Source organism: Vigna angularis, chromosome 7 (assembly GCF_016808095.1).
Source record: "Vigna angularis cultivar LongXiaoDou No.4 chromosome 7, ASM1680809v1, whole genome shotgun sequence".
Taxonomy (NCBI): Eukaryota; Viridiplantae; Streptophyta; class Magnoliopsida; order Fabales; family Fabaceae; genus Vigna; species Vigna angularis.
Genome location: NC_068976.1, coordinates 16,922,905 through 16,945,108, shown reverse-complemented (window position 1 = coordinate 16,945,108; position 22,204 = coordinate 16,922,905). Strand labels below are relative to the sequence as shown.

The following is a 22,204-nucleotide window of genomic DNA, read 5'->3' as shown; positions in this document are numbered from 1 at the left end:
GATGAGATATATTTATAATTTCAGAAAGTTGGCCTTAATAGAAACTGTTTATAGGAAAACCATGGATAAGTTCTCACTGGTAATTAGATTTGTTTATTTACTGTTTAAAATCTTTAATACTAAGATTTCAAAATGGATGTTTAATTTAATTTCAAGGATCATCGTCCCACACATTAATATTTAATTTTTAATTGAATCATAAGTTATATTAAGAAATATTACTTATCTTAAAGTTGCCTTTATAAGAAACAACATAAAAGATTAACTTAATGTTCTAAATATTAATATTTTTATTTTTATATTTTTTTTATGATTTTAAGAAAAATGAGTTATTTAATAAATTATTTAAATATTAATTTATTTTTAATTTTTAGTTTAAACTTTTATATATTTATATTTTTGTTTTTATTTTTAATTTTGTATGTGTTTTTAAAAATATTGATATTTTCCTTTTTAATTTTTTAATGAAATTAAGAAAAAAAAGTATAGGTCGATGCGTAACTTCTCTTCAAAGGAAATTATGCTTAATATATACAATTAAATTTAAAAATAAAACAACACAAGTTGTTTGTCATGTAATACTTCTTGAAAGAAATGATTAGTCATCTTTATCATAAAAATTGTAAATCGTCTTTATTATGCACAAATTTAATAAAAAAAAATGCTATTCATATTTGTTTCATATGGCTTTAATTAATTCAGACAATTAACAAAACTAAAATTGTGCACGTGCAAAAATAAAATTTGAAAGTTACTTTTAGCTAACCAAAACTCCTTTGGAATTTTAAAATTAAAGTTCAATTCGAAGTTTTTAAATACGATTTCTTTGACATAAAAGTGTCTAATTTTAAAACACGACTTACGTGTAATTAAATAATAAGTTTTAATTTTGGTTATTGCGGTAATTTTGTGAAAAATTATACCACAATGGTATATTTTCCTATATTTGATCTTAATAGAAAAAAAAAATCAATCTAAGATAATACATTCCTGATTAATTTAACTGATTTAAAAATAATTATTTCTTTTCGAATAAATAATTTTCTTCAAAATAATCTAAACCAAACATGCTACAAGAATTCTCGAAAAGTCTTTTATTTTTCATTTGTTACACTTCAAAAAGTAAAATGGGGGCAAAGGTTTTCCCTCTTCAATACAGCCAAGAAAAATGTTAAAGATAAGAAATATCAAATATACTCTTTACTCAAATATATTACATTATCTATATTTAAATTTCATTTTTCTTATTCTTCAACCAAACAATTGAGATTATAAAAAAATAAACAGTATACATGTCAACAGAGATATCGTATTTACATTATAGTTGTAGTTGATTATAAATTTTCACCAGTAACACAATAAATAGACAACCTAATAACAAGTTATAATGAACATATTTTAGTGACAAGATCTATATTACAGGTCATTATTTTTTAAAATGCCCTTAGAGATGAAAAATCCATTTAAGCATGAACAGGACATGGCTTGAAATAATTAAGGAATTTAATTTGTGAAATTGTAAATAATCATAGACAGCAGTGCAGAGGAACAAGATTATTATACTCTATGCTGAGATTAGCCATTCAGGAAGGGATTCACGGTCTGGATGAGAACTTAGAAACCTTCGGCAAGCGTAAAACACAGCTGAATGAAAGCTACTAGGGTTGTCAATGAACACAAAGTGCCCGGCCTGTTATAATTGAATGAAGTTTGTTAATCCAAATAAGATTGAAGAAACTTTACTATTTGGGAAAATGGAGAGAGTGAGATACCTGAGGAACCCTAAGTATTTCACAGGGAACCTTCATATCTTTGCGAGCTTTTTGAGCTCCTTCATAATTCATCCAGTCCTGAAAACCATATATGAAAGTGGTGGGCACCTTCCACTCTGATGCCCTGTGAAACCAGAAAAATGGAGTTTAAGAACATAACACAAGCCGCGAGAACATGAAGGAGTACATCCTGTATAAGAGGAGTAGATAATTCGATGCAATACACTGATAAAGTTTTGACACAACCACTGCTAAAGCCAATGGTCATATGGCACATCTGTAGAAAACTACGTACTCAAACGTTTACATGTTCAGAATTTTGGATATTCACATAGGATTTTCAAACCATAGAAAACTTCCATTTGTCTCAGTCTCGTTTCATATGATATGATAAAGTAATTATCATCTGGATCTGAATAACATTGTTTTACTATTTGCTGATAAAAAAAAAAAACTAATAACAATCTTCCGATTAGAGACATTGTATTTTGCAATCGAAATGAAGAAATGAAACGTTAATTCAATAATATGATCAACAAACCTGTCAAGAAGAGGCGACCTCGGCAGTGCTCCAAATGAAAATAGATATTTTAAGCACAGCTCGCCACTAGCTTTCGCTGCTAAAGTATGGTAAACATAATCTGCAATAGCAAAATAACACTGAGTACTCAAAAAGAAGGGAAGAGAAAAGATATGTACATTCACAACTAAACCATGTATGGTTATCTATGTCAGCATACCTGTCAGTAATCTTGATTCAGATTCTGTCAGCATTTCTCCAGTTGTATGTGTAACAAACCTGGCACTGGTATACTTGCGGACCATATCAGGACCCCAAGGACCTAGACCCCTGCCAAAAAATATGAGAAGAAAATATTAAACAGAAATAACACTACAAACAAATGTTAACATATGAAAAGAAAAACAAAAAAAAAAAATCATATTCTTTTCTATATTTGTATTCCTATGATCAATTCTCAACTTTTTCTTTAATCATCCCCATTCCTCTACAACCAACCCCTCAATATATTTGATAGGAATATTATGATTCCACAATTTGCCACACCAGAAGTTAGGTTCCATGTGAGAGACTAGTCAAAGCAAAAACTATTCTATCCAAAAGTATTTATGACCATGACTTAGAGATTAAATTTAATCCCACTAATCATTCAATAAAGAGACAATGTGAATTTAACTACATATATTTGCCTACTTCAGTAACGGTGCCATTAGAAAAGATAACAAAGAATCAGATGTACTGACGTGAAAATGTGGACAAATATATGGTGCTTGTTATCATCAGATAAAAAAGTTAGTTTCGATAACAACTTACTTGAAAACATTTTAAAGATTTTGGTGTCCATTCGTGCATCTAGTGATCACTACATTATTATAATTGAATATCAGACGAAGTAACTAAACAAACATTTGAAACCCAACCATTTACAGATGATATACAAGCATGCGATACACCACCAAGGCGCAAAAGAACTGAAATAAAAAAGGAGTGGCTTTTATTTCTAGTGTCTCTATACTTTACATTTTCTGAATGATATTTCCTTCTAGCTATAGATTATAAAAATAATAAAGTATAAACATAATAGGATGAAAAAAATAGGGACCTGGTAAATTCTACCTGATGATTTTCTGAGGCGTAAAATTAGATTCCCATATTTGATTCAGGATTGATCCCTTCCATGTAGATAAGAACTTTGTAATTCTCTCTGATTCAGACGAAAATCCAGCAGGTCCCACCAAAATCAAGTGTTTTACATGTTCGGGGTGCTATATATAAATTATAAGATATATATATCAGAACAACAATCTAAAAAAGGAAATCAAACAACTCATTTTAATGCAATGCAGAAAGAAACTCACCTTAAGTGCGTATTTGGAAGCAACATAACCACCAAAAGAATGCCCTAGTAGTATAAAATTGCTCAGGTTTTTGGCTTTTCTCCATTCCTCAAAAGAATCAATGAACCACGCCTCAGTTTCTGTTGTATCAAGAAGTTTAGCATTTTGTCACAGTAACTTTCAAGTTAAACAAAAGCATTAAACATTCCCAATTCCAAATCAACTCTGGCACTGACCTTCAGTGCTTCTGCATGAAAAGTCAGGCCTGCTAGATCCACCCCAACTGCAAAAAATGTCACTAATTGAATAATCAGGTTGAAAAAAACTAATTTGCAATCATGGATGAAGTGAAGTCAAAGCTCACCCAAGTTGATCGATAGCAATAACTCTGAAACGAGTGGCAAGTGCATCAAAATTACGAAAAAAGAAACCCTGTGACGCGGCATATCCATGAACCATTACCAAAGTGGGAGAGTCATCCTTACTGTCAAATGTGACAGTGTTAATAAACCGTGGTTCATTGCTCGATGAACGAAACCATCTAACTCTGGAATCAGGTGGACCAGAACCAATATTAATCTGTTCTTGAACATATGGAGTCCTGCACAAAAAGAAAAGAAAAACATCACAACCCTATATATACATATACAACTTAAATTTACAATTTCAGGCTAAACACCCTTTTTTGTTACTGTTACACGAGGAGTAAAAGAATCCAGCTCATCTTGCTAATGCCCCAGCAGTTATTTAAGATGAAGTTACCGTAGTTATTTAGTTAAATTTATCCGAAACCATCATGTGTATGGTTTCCACCAATCTCCTTAGGATAACTTCAGAATAGGAGTGTTAATATATCTTCCAGTATATTCTTTCTTTAGCTATAATTTATTGAAGAACTACAAAAATCATGAGTGTGATTAAGTAAATAAGTAAAACCCATAATTTTTTGTGATTTTCGATAAGCATTGAATAATATGTTGTTACTATTTCTCTATTAGTCCATTAATAAGCATCGTGAACAACAATATTCAGAGATTTAAAAGCACATCAACAAGTGAACCAAATCCATGGTCAGAAGAGGAAAACAGAAGAAAAACAATCAGTTCATCAAAAAATTGTCCACGATTCACGTTCAGTGCGTAAAACAGGTGCCAATTGCAGAAAGACAAACGGAGAATTTAGGTTTGGTGAGAAGCGTACTTGACAAGAGAGAGAAGCCGCTTCTCGGAATTGATGATGTGGTCGGTGGAAGTGGGTATCCAACGTAAGACGGAAGGCCAAAAGCGTCGCGAGGTTGTCGTGGAAACAGAAGCAGCAGAGGATTCGAGGTTGCTCTTTCCAAGGTCTTCTGCCATTCTCATAAACCAACGAGAACGAATTGCGTTCATCCAATAACGAATAAACCAACTAACAGTGACTCTGTTTGGTATCAGAGTAGTTGGAAAAGTTACAAATGATTTGAACAAATTGAGAAAGATTTGAAGCAGAAGAGAGGAAAAAGGTTTTAAGCAGAAAAGAGAAGAACAACTGTCAAATTTGCTGATACTGAAACAACGAGAACGGAGCAGAAAGAAGAAAAAGGGAACATCGGAGAAAAAGCTTACGCGCGCAATGACGCATGTGCACCTTAATTTTTACTTCTTATAATTTAGAAAATATAGTATTTTATAGTTGTTATATATTTTTTTTAGTTATTATTTTTTTAGTAATTATTAAAACCTTAGAGACTACAAATTTGAGATTTTGGAACAGGCTTAAATTATGATTAACTTTGAATCAGAAAATAGTTACTTTAAAGAATAATTCTGAAAAGAAAATCTTAACAAATTTTTACGATATATAGTTGTGAAAATTTAATTGATATTTATATATATAGTAAGTAGTTATGTGATCCACTATGTAATTTTTGCTTGTTTGTTTGTTGTTATTAGAGAAATTAGAAAGAACCCAATATCTAGGTTTTATGATAAATGATAGAAAATAAACTAAAAGAAATATTAAATATTAAATTTTATCAATGTAATTAACTTACTTAAATTATTATATTATTCATATTTTTATATGATATATCATTTTTTTTATTTATTAAAAATATTAATAGGACGGTAATAAGTATGGCTTTGATGTTTATTTATTCTCCTTTGCATATTATAAAAATTTATATTAACTTTTATTTTTCATGACTTCTAGTATTTTTTAAGTTTTTAATTTTATTTTTTTACATTTAAAAATTTCTATAGTTTTTAAGCAAAAATAGCGATACGAGACACAATGATTTGCACTCAAATAAAAAAAATATTATTGTAATATAGATATATCAGTTATAAAAAAAACATAGTTTACTATAATAATGTATACTTAATATCCTACAAAAAAATATTAGTTTTTTACTTTTTGTTAAATTTAAAATGTGCAAATTCTGTTTTAAAAATTTTCATTTGTATCAATTCTGAAGGTAGACTTGCACCGCACACAAAGGCTTGACTTTTCATTCATTTTGAATTAGTTTAGCTGCTAATGATGTTGAAGATGTTTCAACCTAAGTGACTCTAAACTTTTACAGAGTTTTATTTAAAAAAAAAATACTCGAATAACATTTAATTTATTTTTATAAGCTTCAATAATATTCAAAATATCTTGATACTAATAATGTCAACACAAAATAAATTATATACGCTATTTTAAACAGAGAAATCTTATTTAATGCAATGTGAAGTACATTATTTTTAACTTAATTGTTCAGAAAGAGGTAGCATTATTTTATTTAATGACAAAAGTCTTTATGAAGCAATTGATATTAGTAATTTTAATGATTAGAATTCAATTAAAAATTACTTTTATTCAAACATTTACATTCGTTATTTAAATATTTATAATATATTGAGATTATGGGTTTCAAAGTGGAATTTATATTCATTTGTGGCAATTTAATACAATGACCATTTTAATACCATTATAGGAATCCCAATTTTCAAAAGGTAAATTGATATGAAAATTCAGTTTTAGAAAACTAACGTCAACTTCATTTGCAAAATTCATTTTATACTGTTTTAATTTACATTTTGAGTTTTACTATTCAACATTAAGCATATAGTATTACAAAACAAATGGAAATATTCAAATAAAAGGCAATAACAGAAGCGTAGCAAGCTTAAATGAGAAAATCAAATGCAAATTATAAGCAAACTAAAAGTAATGCCTGACAACTCTATGCACGAAGGCAAAGAGTGCCATAGTTTCATCGCGTAGATTTCAAAGCACCAAAACCTGTGATGTACTTGGCCGATGCAAAACCATTATCTAGAATGTGATCTTAACATCCAATGGTTGGCAATCCAACTAAATATGAAAAATAAATTGCAACAACCTTTCGATTCATCTATAAAGGTAATTAGAGAGGAACAGCACTGTAAAGATTAAGAGATATCAGAAGCAGCACAAAGATCAATACTGAGAGAACGTAATATGTTTTACACAAGGCAACTCTGAAGATATAGTATGCTGTGACATCTATGCATTATACAGTATGACTTTTTTTTCTCATATTTTTTCTGACCTCTGTCGAATGAGAATTCAAAATCCAACATCAAACCTAGAAACATAAAGCCAAAATGGTTATAACAAGATGATACAGCACAAATGTGTATTATACAGTACTGTACCCATAAACGATGCCGAATCATACCAGAAATGCGTCCAAAATAGAGTCTGAGGGTAAATTTTCCACTGGGGTATTCAGCCATTTTGAAATAGCATCACTAAAAATTAGGCTCATTCTCCTAGTGAATAAAAAAAGTACCACCAAGCAAACAACACAGATATTCTTGGCAACCAAATAGGTGCAACCAATATGAAAGGAATTCACAGGTTTGACCTATTGGGAGGGGAGAGGAGGGGGAGACTGCTGCAATGCAAAGACAAAATATGTACTCACCCCTAGATACACCCAGTGGAATTTAATTTCCCCAGCAGCGACATTTTTTAATCCAATAACACATACTGGTGGCTTGAAGACAGTCTGCAGCAGAAACAAAAGCAATAGAATCATAAACATGGCCATCCACCTCAACACTTTACAATGATACATACAGGTGAGAAAACAGAATAAACCTGAAAATTGGTTCTGAAGAAGGTAATAGTTCCAAATACATCAAAACAAACGGAAAATACAGAATACCTAGTTCCTCCCATTAGTGAATGAAATGATCTTTCTCAGCCTAGAAACCATCAGAAGAGCTGTAAGCATAATTAGTACAGGAGAACGACCATGATAGAACAGCAGCCCAATAATTACACACAAAGTACATAACCATATAAAAAGTCTTGGGCTGTTGGGCATCCCATGGCGCAGTCCTTTGAATCATCATTATAGTTACATTGACGAGCTTGTTTTGCAAGGAGGCGATGTATCTATTTAATTATTTTAAGCACACATGAGGAGGCTGACTAAACTATAAGTAAACAGGGTGTTCGCACATGTGCAACACAGACGAACAAAAAAGATAATGAGACAGAAGAAAAATAATTGGAGTAACAAAGTATCTTACAAAAGTTGGAATAATTCTTTCCCATCTTTGGAGAATGAAGAAAAAAAGTTAGTAATTGATGTTAAACTTAAATAAGAAAAATGTTTCTAGTAGGACATAGAAAATGGATATGTATGCTTGTCATCACTAGAACAATGCTAAGCTGTACAAATTGAAGAAATTGATAAGGTCATTTAATGTCTTGCCCTTCAGGAACCCCTTCAATAAAAATGGGGTCTAGTTTTTCAATCCTCAAAGGAATAAACCTCGATGAAAGATGATATATTAATCGACAGATGAATGCAACCTGCCGTCATCTTTAAACCTGCCAATACCCATCACCCTCAACATCCAACTGATATTTTCAATGAGTCTGCTTAGGTGTTGAAGCCTGTTTACTGGCAATCTACCAGCTGTATCTGGAATGCCGTTCAAGATTTTGCTAAGAAGGAATTCCATAGAACCCGCTTGATGTGAATGGATCAAGTTGTGTCTTTTTAATTATACCTTCTAGATCATTTACATAGGCAGATTGAGGTGCTCATGTGAGATCATGCTCATGGCCATCAAAACAGTGAGAACTGAAGTAGGAAGAAGAACCAGACTTTGGCAACTGTTACAAAAGACGTACAACAAAGTACAAACAATTCCCATCCAAAGAACATTAAGATTTCACATCTGATTTCATTGTCATGTGTCTCTCAATCAGTATATCCACAAAGGATCGAATCTGCATGTTAGGCATCAAATGAAAGTCGGTGAGAAAGAATAAATAAGTTAAAAGGGGATGTCAGAAGTGCATACATATTAAAAAGTAAAATAAGAAAATAAATAAATGATTATGGGCATATTTGATTCCTGTATTTGAAATATATTCCATTTAAAAATATTTTTAACAACAGTAGTTTTCGAAAATTATAGTAAAAAGTAATTCTTTTTTTCAGATTTTAAAATAAAATAAAAAATCAGAACATTTTTGTTTAGGTTTACTACTATCAGTTTTCTAATACTAATATTCCACCTTAAAATGTTCCATCTTCTTCCTCCACTCCCACATTCTAAACAATAGTTTTCTATAATAGCTTTTAGAAACTACAAAACAAAAGTGCAATCAAACACACCGTAACGCAGCTAACCCAATCCAACCCCACCCCTCAAGAAGCTGGAGTCCAATCAGTAAATCATGCCTATTAAGTAACATGAATAACATTTTCTAGAAAACAAGTATTCTGCAGAAGTATCGTATTATCAGTACCAGTAGATAAAACTGACACGGGAAGTAACAGAAAATTACCTTATTCTTCCGCTTAAAATCTAGAAACTCACGTACAGTCATGGCTTTTTCTGCGTCCGTAGCTTGCTCCATGACCTGAAACTTGTACCCACAAAGTTACAAAAAGGATGAAGAGCGTATTTCACTGAAGATAATATTCAAGTAATCCTTATAACCTCCTGCCAACCAGGTCACAGTGTAACACTTTCTTAATTTAGCAAATAAACAGTTTTAGAATATAGGGAAATATTAAAAAAAAAATCATATGTCACCAAACCTTTGTTTATCCTCTGAAATAAATTACCCGGTTACATTCTCTTACAATCAATTACCACATTTAAACTTACCATGATCTGTTCTCCTAATTCTGAATATATCAAACACATCAATACATACATTGTAATGCACCTCACTTAATATCAAATAGCATTTCATTCTCTTTTACCTCTCTGACTCCCTCTATACTTAAAAAACATAATTTCAACAGAAAGAAGCAAAATGCAGAATAAAAATTACCTTTGTTGCACTTTTCTTCATTATAGCCTTGTATCCATCCTTGTCTAGTTTTCTTGCCTTATAAAGGGGCATCAGCAGTGATGCAACATAGTCCACAACAGCCTGTTTAATATGATCTGCTGCTCGGGAATGACTCTTCAGGGCCTCCTTATTTACAGTAACCTGTGAAATAGAGCTCTCATTAGCAACACCATCACGCTTCCAGATTGGTAGCTTTGAACAGGCATTTGAGTCCTCCTCGTCCTTCAAATCAATGGTTGGGTTAGAAAAATAAGAATCTGCTGCAGCTGCTTGAGATTGCCATCTCTCAATGGCATGATGATCTTTAATTGCAACACCACCAGCTGTGTCAATCCAAGCTTTCGTATATATACTGCTGTCCCCAGCAGCACTTTCTCCTGAGTGCTCTCTGAAATTCAAATGGCTGGCAATCTCATTTGAATGACTCCTCTGTGAGAGGTTATCAACTGGCATTCTGGAATTATCAAGATTGACACAAGCAGCAGAGAAATCAACAGACCAATCCCTAACTCTGCAATTCCTAGAATCAATCTCTGAAATACAATCTTGCCTTCCAAAAACACCACCTGACCATCTTTTTCTACTATCACACTCGTCATTTTGTGAAGACTGCTCACGTCTAGCAAATTTATGGAATGAGGGTATCTTAGGAAGCTGTAACAGCGGATTGGATCTGGCTTCTGCAGAAGCATATGCCTGCAAAGAAGAACCATAGATTCTTGTAACAAACGTGACAACCAGTTAATGACGTAAATTTTCCCTATTATCCTATCTTTGCAAAAATAAGGGCACTTCAGATAAATAGAAACAAATATGTTCACAAATTCAGAGAAGAGTATAAAATTCAACTGAAAAAATTAATAATCTGCTAAAAGAAAAGACGACTCAAATAGAATGTTCAGTAAAAACCACAACCAAAGCAAATTGTCCTTTAGCCAAATCTTATAAGTATGCACACTAACAATGGAGCAACATAGTGGCATGAAAAAAATCTAAACACAAGGACAAAGCACAAGCACTAGCATCTGAACAAGTTTTGACATCAAAAACAGGACAAAGCACAACTAACACAATCCAACAAAGTTGCCCAAAAATCTCAAGTCTCAATGACCCAGGTTTGTCAATCAAATGAGTTAACTTGAGCTGGAAATCTGATTTATTCTATTCAATAAAGAAACTGGATTGAATTACAAACTTAGTACACAACAAACAATTTTATTAAGGAATCTTAAACACAGGCTCATAATTCAAATGATTCTTTAAAATCTAATATCAAATACAAGTTGTAGAAAGAATGGAACTGGCAGCAAAAAGAATTAAGCTTAAAGATTCACGCACACCAAGCAAATTAAAACTCTAGCAAAACCTTTTTACAGCACAATCACATTATACTATGAAATCTAACCAATTTAGCTTGAAACTATCAACTCATATTCAGAAGAAGCGCTGTAACAATAGACTCATGACATTAAAACCAAAACTCCAAGGGAAACAAACCTCAGCAGCAGCAAGAGCTTTAACACGTGCAGCCTCTGCAGCAGCTATAGCAGCCTGTTCTTCTTCAGATATAGCACAGTGGTTATCCTCCTTCTCTGTAACCACTCTGTCTATTGAACCTTTGGACCTGGAAGAACTGAATTCATGCCTTGAGTCATATGATGGCAGCTGTCTTCCTTGTTTGCTGTGCAATTTCTTCACATGGGCATGGGAAGGTGAATCGCTTCCAGCAGAGGTAGGATTCAGCAAGCCTCCTTTATTCTCATTGGTACCATGATATGTGCCCAGAGGTGGTTTTCCCGAGGCTGAATCTTTAGCAGATTTTCTCTTAGATAAATCTACTGCAGTTGTTTGTCTTGGTAACTTTAATCCACCATTAGAAGCTTTTTCCTTGCGAAAAACTTCAAGCCATACATTGACCAACTGGCTTGCTATAGCACGAATATCACGGCTAGTATGTACACAAACTTTTTCCTTCACTGTTTTCCCCATTCCTACACCAAGTAATAAAAAATAAATAAATACTAATACAGGGGAAACAGCAGACATTGTATTTCCATGTGACTTCATCCAACCAGAATCATCTACAGGACCATAAATATATCTTCCACTATAATTCATAGCTTCATAGGCTGATTACAAGATAGGAACCGATAAAAATAAGAAAAGACACAAACTAGGTCTCACATCAAATCTAAACATATATCTCATAACGTGTTACAATTAAAATTATTTTCATCTCCCACTTGAACAGCTATTTCTCCCTCAAAAGTATTATAAAAGGGTATGGCACATAAGTAAATAAACAAAACCTAAGATTAACGTAAATTCATGAAATAAATAAATAACTACCTGACAATCGTACAGCAAGAAGATCAGTTGAAACACGGACAAGAAGTCGCAAACAATGCCTCAAGAGTTGGGTCCCATCCTTTCCCATTGAATCCTGCATTTAGATATAAATTAGAAGCCCAAAACTAAAAAATTCCATAACCCTAAATAGCATGTTATGTCTAGCCTATTTTTTGGGGGGGGAAACAGCTTCATTTTCAAAAACTCTCACAAAAATTAACAGAAAAAAGCTATTATTTCTTCAAAATAAGCTGAACCAAACACACTAACACGCTTTACTTTGTAATTGTGAAAATGGATGTACTGTCAAACGTAAATATATTACACGGCAGTTTGAAAAATGCATCTAGTGATATAATAATACCAGTATCCATGAATTGAGAATGGCTAGCCCCTCTTTACTTCCAGCAAAAGACTTCAAGTTTCCAACAGAAAGAGTTAACAATTGTTTGGCCACATGCAAGCGTCCAGCAGTGGTTTTCGTATTAAAGAACATTTCCCTTAACAAAGCTTCCCGGGTTAAAATTTGAGCACCATCTAAAGAGTTCTTGTACATTATGTTAGAAAGTTCTACTGCATCAAGTCTCTTCATTATATCCCTCACTTCATCCCTTTCAGTGTCTAACTGTCCCCGTGCAGCTTCCAATGCCTCCACCTCAGCAATATAATCATTTCCAGTGCTCAATATGTCAATTATGCGAACAGACTCTCGTAGTCCACTCATCATTGCACCACCAACAGTATCCGGGTGCTCTTTGCAGGTTGCTTCACCAGCAAAAAACAAGCAGTTATCAACTGGTCTCCCTAATATATCATAGTCTTCTCCTGAGGCTCCAACCGCAACATAAGAATAAGCACCATAGCTAAAAGGATCCCTACCCCAATCAGTCACAACATAGGCAACAGGATCTGGAACTGAATCCTGCCCAAAAAGTTTTCGGAGAACCTTCAATGCATGTTTAACATGATCATAAGAGCTCAAGCTTTGACCATCTATGGCTGCCTTACCAACCACTAATGCAATAAGGACAGGAGCCCCAACTGTTTTCCTGACATTCCAGAACATAAAGCAATGACCTCTACTGTTTCTCTCCTCAGCTGTTGCTCCAAAGTAGTCCACGGCATCATCCCAAAATACACTAGGAAATTCCAAAGCCACTTTATTTAGAACTCCATAACCAAGACGCTGAACAGAAGAACATTTCCACTGTGGCAAAGGTGGGGAGAACTGTATAGTTTCAGCCTTCAAACAGCCAAGTGGAACAGTAACAAGGACAGCATCACCAAAGAACTCATTGCCATTTGCTGCAGAAACTTTGACTTTATAACTTTGACCAGGCTCCTTGATACCATATGACACATTTGTTACAACGTGGTTCAAGTGAATTGTAATTCCTTCTCCCAGAGACTCAACAACAGAACTGTAACCCCCTTTAATCATACAATGAGCTCCCCCAAAACCTCCATACACATCATCTTGATTCCAGTAGGGAAGAGAAACGTCATTAAGTGAAGCAGCACAACCATACTCCAAATGAGCAAAGTGCCAATCCATAACCCTCCTCTCCTGAGGGCTCAAAATCTCCTCATCAAGCTTTTTTTCCACAGAACTGTCCCTTTTGGAATCAAATGGTCTATTTGCAGAATTATTTTGTTCAGTTTCTTCACTGCTTTCGGTGCGTGCCATACGCCGAATCTTGAGGGCATATTCTAAACCATCTTCAAGAGACATTTTCATAGCTTGTTCACCTTTCTGAGCAACAACCAATACCATGTCATCTATAAGGGTATTATATTCAGCTTCAAGTGCTTCATCCATATCTGCAGGAACTTTTTTTTCTGTCACTATGTCATAAAGAGGGCAATCACTGTTCAACACCGTCAACTCAAGGCCCAACTGAGCACAAATCAACGAGGAAGGATCTGGTCTTCGCTCAGTGGCCACATCAGCCTCAACACCAGTTATAATGCTAGCTCCAAGATCAACAGGGACAGAAAGTGAGGAGTGATCAGTAAACACACGACCTCCTATCCTACTCCTAGCCTCAAGCACAGTAACAGGAAATCCTTGACGTTGCAAGTGGCGAGCAGCAGTTAACCCAGCAGGCCCAGCTCCAATCACAATTACTCTCTTTCTAGGATCTAAATCAGGCTGCAGATTGTCACCTACCTGACCATCCCAGACAGATTTAATGCAGGTAGAGTCATTGCTTTTCTCTTTAGCTATCAGAGAAGTTAATTTGCAAGCGGCAAAGTCGGAAGAAGGAACGGAACTGACAATAGTTCCATCCTGAAATCCATCATTGTCCTGGTAATCAAAAATTTTTCCTTCTGCCTGTTGTGATATGTTTGATAAATCCACCTTCACTTCATTACTGTGGCCCATACCTTCTGTAGCTTCAATTGTCAGGTCATTGCAATCCTTTCTTAGACCATTGTTAACCTCATTGGAAGCATCTGACATTTTAGTCTGACCAACAAGAAAGGAAACTCCATCTTCAGAGTCAGCCATTGAAGCTGCGAGACTTTCCTCAAAACCTTTTTCTTTTACCAGTTTATAACAGTGCCTTGCACTACTTCCAACATTCTCCTTCTGGGAGGCAATTCCAACATTTATATAACCCTGCCAAAATAGTATTATCATGTTTAAATTTCAATTACCAGAAAATAAACACCAATATGCTGTAATTTTTCAGCCAAAACAAACATGTAAAAGAAAAGGCTCAATTATCCTATGTTTGGTAGCAAACTAACCATTTTTTTTCTTTCAAAACCTCCCAAAAAGATAGCCAAATAAAAAGCTGAAGCAAACAAACTAAATATTCATCCATATATTCTTCTGGTGAGAATGCAAAGAGAACAAAACTGAAGGCAAACCAATATAACAAACAAACTTACATATTGATCAAGAAATGCATAGACCTCCCTAATAAGAGAAGAACGAGGACTTCCATCCTCAGAATCAGTATCATTAACTCCACATTCAGCAAGAGGCAAAATACGAGTGACATCTCGGCTCCAAAGACTTAAAATCTGATTTCTGCAATGAATTAAATTAAATGAGGCGAAACTCATTACAACAGGATACCTAGTTCAAAATAAGGGTATGAAAGAGATGTAGAACAGTCCCAGATTACTCCTCTCAGCATGATATTTCCATGAGAAGTTTAGAGTATTCGTCTATGACAAGGTGCTTTTACAGATCAAATATTATATAATCATAAAAAATGTCTCTAGTGCTTATACGCTGAAGCACTATTTAATGACCCAGCATTACCAAACACCCTCATAAGTTATCCCTATTTTTGAGCAGCAATAACATAATCCAAAACAGAATAAAATCCCGACAACAAAAATCAGTTACAAAAAAATCCAGATAACAAAATTAAATACCATAAATAAAATAATGAAACTAAACAGGTCAATCTATATCACACACTTGGGCCAAATTAAAAAAAAAAAAAAAGGGATAATAAAAACTAGATCGCATGATTCCCATCACTTAAAGAAAAAATCAGTATACGACATTTCACCAAGAGATGATGATAGTATTATATTGTATAACTAGTAGATATTAAACAAAATCATAGAAAACTTCTGAATATAATAAATTAACAGTAGTTAAGGGTAGCAGAACGTGTATGTATCACAGTAGAAGTATGCCCAACTCACAACTAGCTAATCATGTTGAAAATTTAGGAAAAAAGTAGCGATGAAAACATCTACTTGAATCTGCATGTGAAAAGCTATCGCAGATAAACTTTTAAAGGAGATAGAAGAGGAGAGATGGAGAATGATATTATGACCAATAAGTAATAAAAATATTATAAAGTGGAACACACAACCACATAATATACAAGTAAACATGAATTCCCATATAAACAAAAAAAAGGGAGAAAAATTCCATTGAATACAGGAAGTAGGCATGGTAAACTTTTCCAGTTCCAGTAAATACAGTCGGAAGGCCCTTAACCAGAAAATGTACAAACAAGTATCAAATCATAAACAATGGACAACAATGAGGGAAAAATTGAACCAACAAACAGCATCTCACCAAATGTATGAGTTTCTTTTTATATGTCCACTAAAATGTTCAGCTCCCAGCCCAACTAACTATACATGTGAATCAATAACCAGAAACATATCTACATACAGCAAGACTTCATTATCCAAATTTCATCCTTAAGCAACTAATGTGAACAACTCGTTCAATCATCACTCATGAAAGGTAAAAATTAAAAAAACATATATACAATTTTCTTGTTTAAGTAACTAAAACAAATAACATATTTGATCACCAGTCACAGAATCAAAAAGTATTCTCTGTAAATCAAGCACAAGACAAGAAAAACCCAAAATATTGAAAAAAAGAACCTCTGCTGCAAAAGGAAAACTGCAAATTTTCTGAACACTTGGAAAAAACAATTGCAAGCAAATGAAAAAGACCTGTTTGAAACAATAATTACCTGCAATCCAAATATTCCTTGAGACCACCTTTTCGTTTCAAGATCTCTTTAAACTTTATTTTCTCGATTGGACCAGCTTTACGGGCTTTCAGCCCAGCTGATACTGCCACTACTGCAACATTTTCAGAGTCTTCACCAGTATTCAAAGAGGAATCAAGCTTCATTCTTGTTCTAAGAGTGCGTTCAACATCTGTCATAACTTGACTTTCATTTAGAGCTTGATCATTAATTAAAACCTCCCAATCAGCATCCCCCTCATATGTCATGTCTCCATGCTTGCGCATTTTGGTCTTTCGCACCAACCTTGGAATGCTTGATATTTTACCATCATTATCGACAAAATCAGTCACAGAGGCATGGTATTCTGCAGAGTTCCCATTTTCATCTGGAATTGAAGATTGAAGAGAGGATCCATCCGATTGATTTGGATCTAAAACTGAGCTACATTTCATAATAGAAGCAGTGGGGTCTTTTGGAATATTGCAAGCTTCTACAGGTTTCTCTGGATGATTTGAGTGGGCGGCCAAATCAGCTTCATTAGACACCATAGAAGAACCACTGACAGTTACATCATTTCTTTTAGGTGAAAAACCTAGAACAAAATCATGCACTTCAGCCTTTGTATCTAAATTACTATAATCACAGAAATTTCTATCAGAAACAAACTCAGTTTCTGATTTTCCAGCTCCATCTGCTTCCATATGGCATCCAAATAAATTTAGAGCTCCATTACTCGAGGATTCCTGACAATCTTTTCCAGAAACCATATCATTATTCTCATTCAATGCATTTTCAGTTGATTTAATCAAGGGTTCAGTGTGCGAAGATTTCAAGACATTTTTTTTCCCTGCAGAAGTAGAAATATCATGTTCTGGAGCACTAATGCATGCTTGTACTAGGTCATCAGTCAATCTATTCTCAAGCTCCCAGACCTCAGTAAATTGTCTTTCCCCTTCCGCCAGTTTTGAGAGAGAGGCAGTATCAACTATTTCATCGTTTAACATAGAAGATAACTTATGTAAATCACCACTGATAACACCACTTTCCTGCAGTGCAACCTTGTTGTCAGAATCACAAGAAATATCTTCAGCTTTTACAACACAAGAAAACTGCTTCCCATCTTCACGGTAGACATCATTTGACGGATTCCGTCCACCTGGAATGTCCAAATCACATTCACCCTTAACAGTTCCCTCCTGAAAACAGTCATTAACACACTTCTGATCCTCCACCATGGATGTGACAACCGGTTCAGACGCTTGAGGCAAAGCATCATCAGACATAGCATTCCCCCCAACCAATTTCGAGCCAGAAGCAGATCCGGATCTACTTTCAACCCCAGAATCCACAGTTTCCACAAAATCTCCAGGGCACAACCCACTATCCACCTTCTGAATCCCCCTTTTCTGCCTCGAAACCCCACGAGATTTCCTAGCAGAACTAGACTGCGCCTTGTGAAAAATCGCAGACAACGAATCCTCCATGTGTTGATCAGAAGAATCCTCCATCTGCATGTCCTCACCACCAGGCACCAAGGCCACCCCTTTCCCATCCTTATCCTTAGCTCCCAATCCAACCAATTCTTCATCAGACACATGCAAAGCAGGACTTGCTCCTCTTCCAAACCCAGATCCCTGATCTCTTTTAGGACCCTTCAATCTCTTCCTAAAGCTAGCCAAGGTATCATTATCATCCATACCCCCCAAATCCTCCTTCTCCCTAACAGCCTCACCACCACCACTACCCTTCCTCTTGGACCTCTTCAGCTTAAAGATTGAGCCAATGGGCTCGTCGTCGTCAGAGTCAAAACCAATTTCCTTCTTGGATCGCTTCTTCCTGGTCCCAGACCTAATATCCTCTCCCTCCATTTTGCAACCCTAGTTTTTACAAACAACAAATTTCGGAACGATTCCTTTATGCCGTCGCTTTCCTCCACTTACCCATCACCAGATTAACAACCCTCGCTCTTCAATGAACATAATCGAAATCCTAATTGAAGAAAAACAGTAATATAATACCATGGATAGATAGTGAAGAACCAAAAGCTGAATAAACAAATAAATAACAAAAATCACACAGCACACTTAATGAGAAGATATATGGATAGGGAAAGGTAAATGCATATAAATGTAAAAAAGAAAAAAAATTAAAAAAAAAAAAGACAAAATAGTGAGCTTCTGGCACCTGTGTTCTGCAATTGCTATTATGTTAAGTTGTGTGTTGAATCTATTGGAGAAAGAAAGAGACTATGGTGTCTCTCTGTGAACTGCGCACGGCAACAGAGTAACGGCTTCTCACGGCAAGGGAAAAACGTTCATGACCTTAACCGTGACCACTGAAGGAGGAGAATAATAACAATAATAATATTATAATAATAATATTAATAATAATAGTAATAATATATCATTGTTATTATTAAGATTGGAATAAATATTTAGAAAATTATGCCCTTTATATTAAAGATAGACTCGTTTTTATTTCAGAGATGTCAAATATTAAAAAGTATTTGTAAAAATACTAATTAGGGTTGCTGACAAATAATAAAAGACTAATTATTAGGTTTGTTAAGTGAAAATTAGTTTGGTAGGATTTGTATATTTTTCTATAATGTTTTCATTTATGTAAGTTATTATTAATTATTAATATGCATGAACTAAAAGAAATTATAAATTTAATTAACATTCGGATTCAAAATGTAAATAGGTTGAAGGGATTGAAAATCTAAAATCATGAATATCGAATAACAGAATTCAAAGTCTAAAATTATGAATATGGAACAATTTTAGATTCAGGAAACTAATACTTAAGAAAAATACATGGAGAAACCGCTAATTACAAAATTCTGATACTTAATTATCAAAATTATCAAATTAGGTGGAAAAATTAAAAAAACATTAATTAATTATATTGACTATCAATAAAATCTAAACAAAAATAACACAATTACGTTAGTATTTAATCTACAAGGCACTGATATGATTTACTCTGTCCAACTCTTATATTCATTTAGGCTTGTTATTAACAAAATTTGAATAATATTGAAAAAAAAATAGATTCAAGAACAATTATGAAACACTAATAATTTTCATGAAAAATACGTGGAGAAAGATCAAATTGCAAAATTGAACAGTAATTTTATTATAATTCAATTTTTTACATTTATTTAACAGTATTTTTTTATCTTTTTATATTTTAAAAAAATATAAAAAATTATGTATTTATGATTATTTTATTTTTATGTTATGTGTGTGAAATGAATGTGAAAATATATTTTTTTTTCTTTCCTTCATATTTATTTATTTGTTAATTAATTATATTCAATTATAAGAAATCATGATTTTGACCAAAGGAAGTGAAATAACCCATTTCAACAAATTCTACATAACTCAAATAGAAATTTCAACCAAAAAAATGGCTAAAAATTATAGTCATGAACTCCCTAATCCCAAATACTAATTTAATTATTATACTTATTCCTTGTTCCTACAAATTAAACCCAAAAGATTTTACTGGGCCATAGCACAAATTAAGCATGCAGGCCAAAGCCCAACCATTTTTAAACATAGACGGTATTTACTTTCTGCACTCCCGTAATTTCTAATTAGACTCCATAATTTTTAAATTGCCTCTTTGAAAAACTGATTTCCGGATTACTTGTTGGAGAAATTTGTTGGAATAAGTTTTCCAGAATCTCTGGCACATGATTTACAGAAAAGGATTATTATAATAAAAATTCTAGAACAAACTTTATGAAAGTATTTTAAAACACACAAAATGCATTCTAAAATTTGTCAATATCTATACAAGAAATAAATATAATAGAGAATTACCAAAAAATACTAATTATAATATTATAACACTTGTGTAGTATTTTGGTTTTTTAATCATTTAGTTATCTTAAAACTTTTCGATGTTTTACTTTCTCTTTTCTCTTTTTTTAATCTGCATTACTTTTACGATTTTTTATCTTTTTATTCAGTCCTAACTTATTTTTATTTTTCAAAGTTTGTTCTTCTATTTTTTAATCATTTATCGTTTTTTAATCATTTGGTTGTTTGTTACTTAAAATTTTTTGTTCTCTCTTCCACTTAAATGTCTTACTTTCTCTTTTTTTTCAATATGCATTACTTTTACGGTCGCTCATCTTCTTATTCGGTCCTAACTTCTTTTTATTTTTCAAAGTTTGTTCTTCTACTTTTTTTCTTGATCAATATCAATTTGAAGGTAAGTCTTCTTCAACCACATCTTTTATGTCATGGTTCTTAAAGAAGTTGTTATCATTTTGTCCTTCTTAGTTTCGTTTTTCATATTGTCGACCAGATGGTTAGATGGAAGGGTTGATGGGATAGCCAAGATGGACATGCTTATGGGATGATTGGAATTGACAGACTGACAGGATGGTCGGGATGGTAGGGCAAACGGGGATAGCTGGGATGGACTAGGCTTATTGGATGGTTGGGATGGTAGGGATGGACGAGCTAATGAGATGAACGGGATGGACGGGCTAGGATGATGGTCGGGTTGATGGGGATGGTCGAGATTGACGAGCTGCTGCAATGGTCGAGATGGATAGGCTAGCTTAGATGGCCAAGATGGAAAGATGGTCAGACTGATAGGTGAACAAATTGGTCGGAATAACTACGATGAACAGTTGACAAAATGACCAAGATAAACGAGATGGACGAGCTAACGGCTATGAAAGATTGGTTGGTTGAGCTGATGAGGTTGGAATGATGGTCAAGTTGACAGGGATGGACCGAGATGACTAGATGGGTGAGATGTACAAGATGGACGTGGGCTTGCCAATTTAACAGAATGGTTGGACTGATTGGGATGAACATGCTCACGAGATAGTTGGGATAGACAAGATGAACGATAGATGAGATGATCGAGATGCTTGGGATGGATGAATTGGTTGTGTTAGTTGTGCTGGTTGTGTTGGGTAGGATGGACGAGGTGATGAATGACTGAGATGGACTAGGCTGACAGAAAGGTGAAAAAAGACATATTAAGAAAATGGTTGGAATGGACAAAATTGTCAAACTTAGTCCATTTTGCCTTCCCTTAAAAAGAAAAAAAGAAAGAATCATGCACTAATCAAAAGATTAGTTTTTCTATAATAAATGTTCTAAAATGTATATGATATTTTCTTGAATAGACTTGCCAAAACAAATGTGATATAAACCAAGTTTTTTGGACAAAATTTTTAAAACAATTTCTTTTTCTAGCATAATTTCTTCTCTTGTTATTCTTCTTCATCACAAAGAGTGCACTTTAGTGTAATGAGAACGGAGGTGCTAAAAAAACTATTACGGTAACCACCACAACATAAAACAACAGTTATTCCTATTCATATGGAGCTATAGTTAGCAATAAATTGAGGTAAAGGAATAAAAAAAACGTTATGAAGCAAAATAGATTTGT

The 22,204-nt window shown here is 33.7% G+C and overlaps 2 protein-coding genes across 2 annotated transcripts; both read right to left on the bottom strand.

The window, feature by feature from the left end:
- Window positions 1-1,363: 1,363 nt before the first annotated feature.
- Window positions 1,364-5,244, bottom strand: LOC108337240 (probable 1-acylglycerol-3-phosphate O-acyltransferase). The gene is made up of 9 exons (XM_017573722.2): window positions 4,830-5,244; window positions 3,994-4,230; window positions 3,866-3,912; window positions 3,651-3,769; window positions 3,409-3,557; window positions 2,513-2,622; window positions 2,314-2,413; window positions 1,773-1,896; window positions 1,364-1,690 (listed from the first exon to the last, which is right to left on the bottom strand). The coding sequence occupies exons 1-9, from the start codon at window positions 5,015-5,017 to the stop codon at window positions 1,565-1,567; spliced, it is 1,200 nt and encodes a 399-aa protein (XP_017429211.1). The 5' UTR covers window positions 5,018-5,244; the 3' UTR covers window positions 1,364-1,564.
- A 2,891-nt stretch (window positions 5,245-8,135) lies between these two features.
- LOC108337979 (lysine-specific histone demethylase 1 homolog 3) lies at window positions 8,136-19,115 on the bottom strand. Its single transcript, XM_017574576.2, has 9 exons — window positions 18,965-19,115; window positions 16,781-18,769; window positions 15,213-15,354; window positions 12,679-14,937; window positions 12,315-12,408; window positions 11,463-11,956; window positions 9,945-10,661; window positions 9,450-9,524; window positions 8,136-8,885 (listed from the first exon to the last, which is right to left on the bottom strand). Exons 2-9 carry the CDS (start codon window positions 18,646-18,648, stop codon window positions 8,820-8,822), a joined length of 5,715 nt encoding a protein of 1,904 aa, XP_017430065.1. The 5' UTR covers window positions 18,649-18,769; window positions 18,965-19,115; the 3' UTR covers window positions 8,136-8,819.
- Window positions 19,116-22,204: the final 3,089 nt, after the last annotated feature.

Coding starts and splice junctions, on each gene's coding strand:
- LOC108337240 (XM_017573722.2), bottom strand. CDS start 5,017: ATGAACGCAATTCGTTCTCGTTGGTTTATGAGAATGGCAGAAGACCTT. Junction 3,770..3,865: donor TTCATGCAGAAGCACTGAAG/GTCAGTGCCAGA, acceptor TTGATACAACAG/AAACTGAGGCGTGGTTCATT. Junction 2,414..2,512: donor TGAATCAAGATTACTGACAG/GTATGCTGACAT, acceptor TTGCTATTGCAG/ATTATGTTTACCATACTTTA.
- LOC108337979 (XM_017574576.2), bottom strand. CDS start 18,648: ATGGAGGGAGAGGATATTAGGTCTGGGACCAGGAAGAAGCGATCCAAG. Junction 12,409..12,678: donor TTCTCAATTCATGGATACTG/GTATTATTATAT, acceptor ATCTAAATGCAG/GATTCAATGGGAAAGGATGG. Junction 11,957..12,314: donor TCTTGCTGTACGATTGTCAG/GTAGTTATTTAT, acceptor TACTTGGTGTAG/GAATGGGGAAAACAGTGAAG.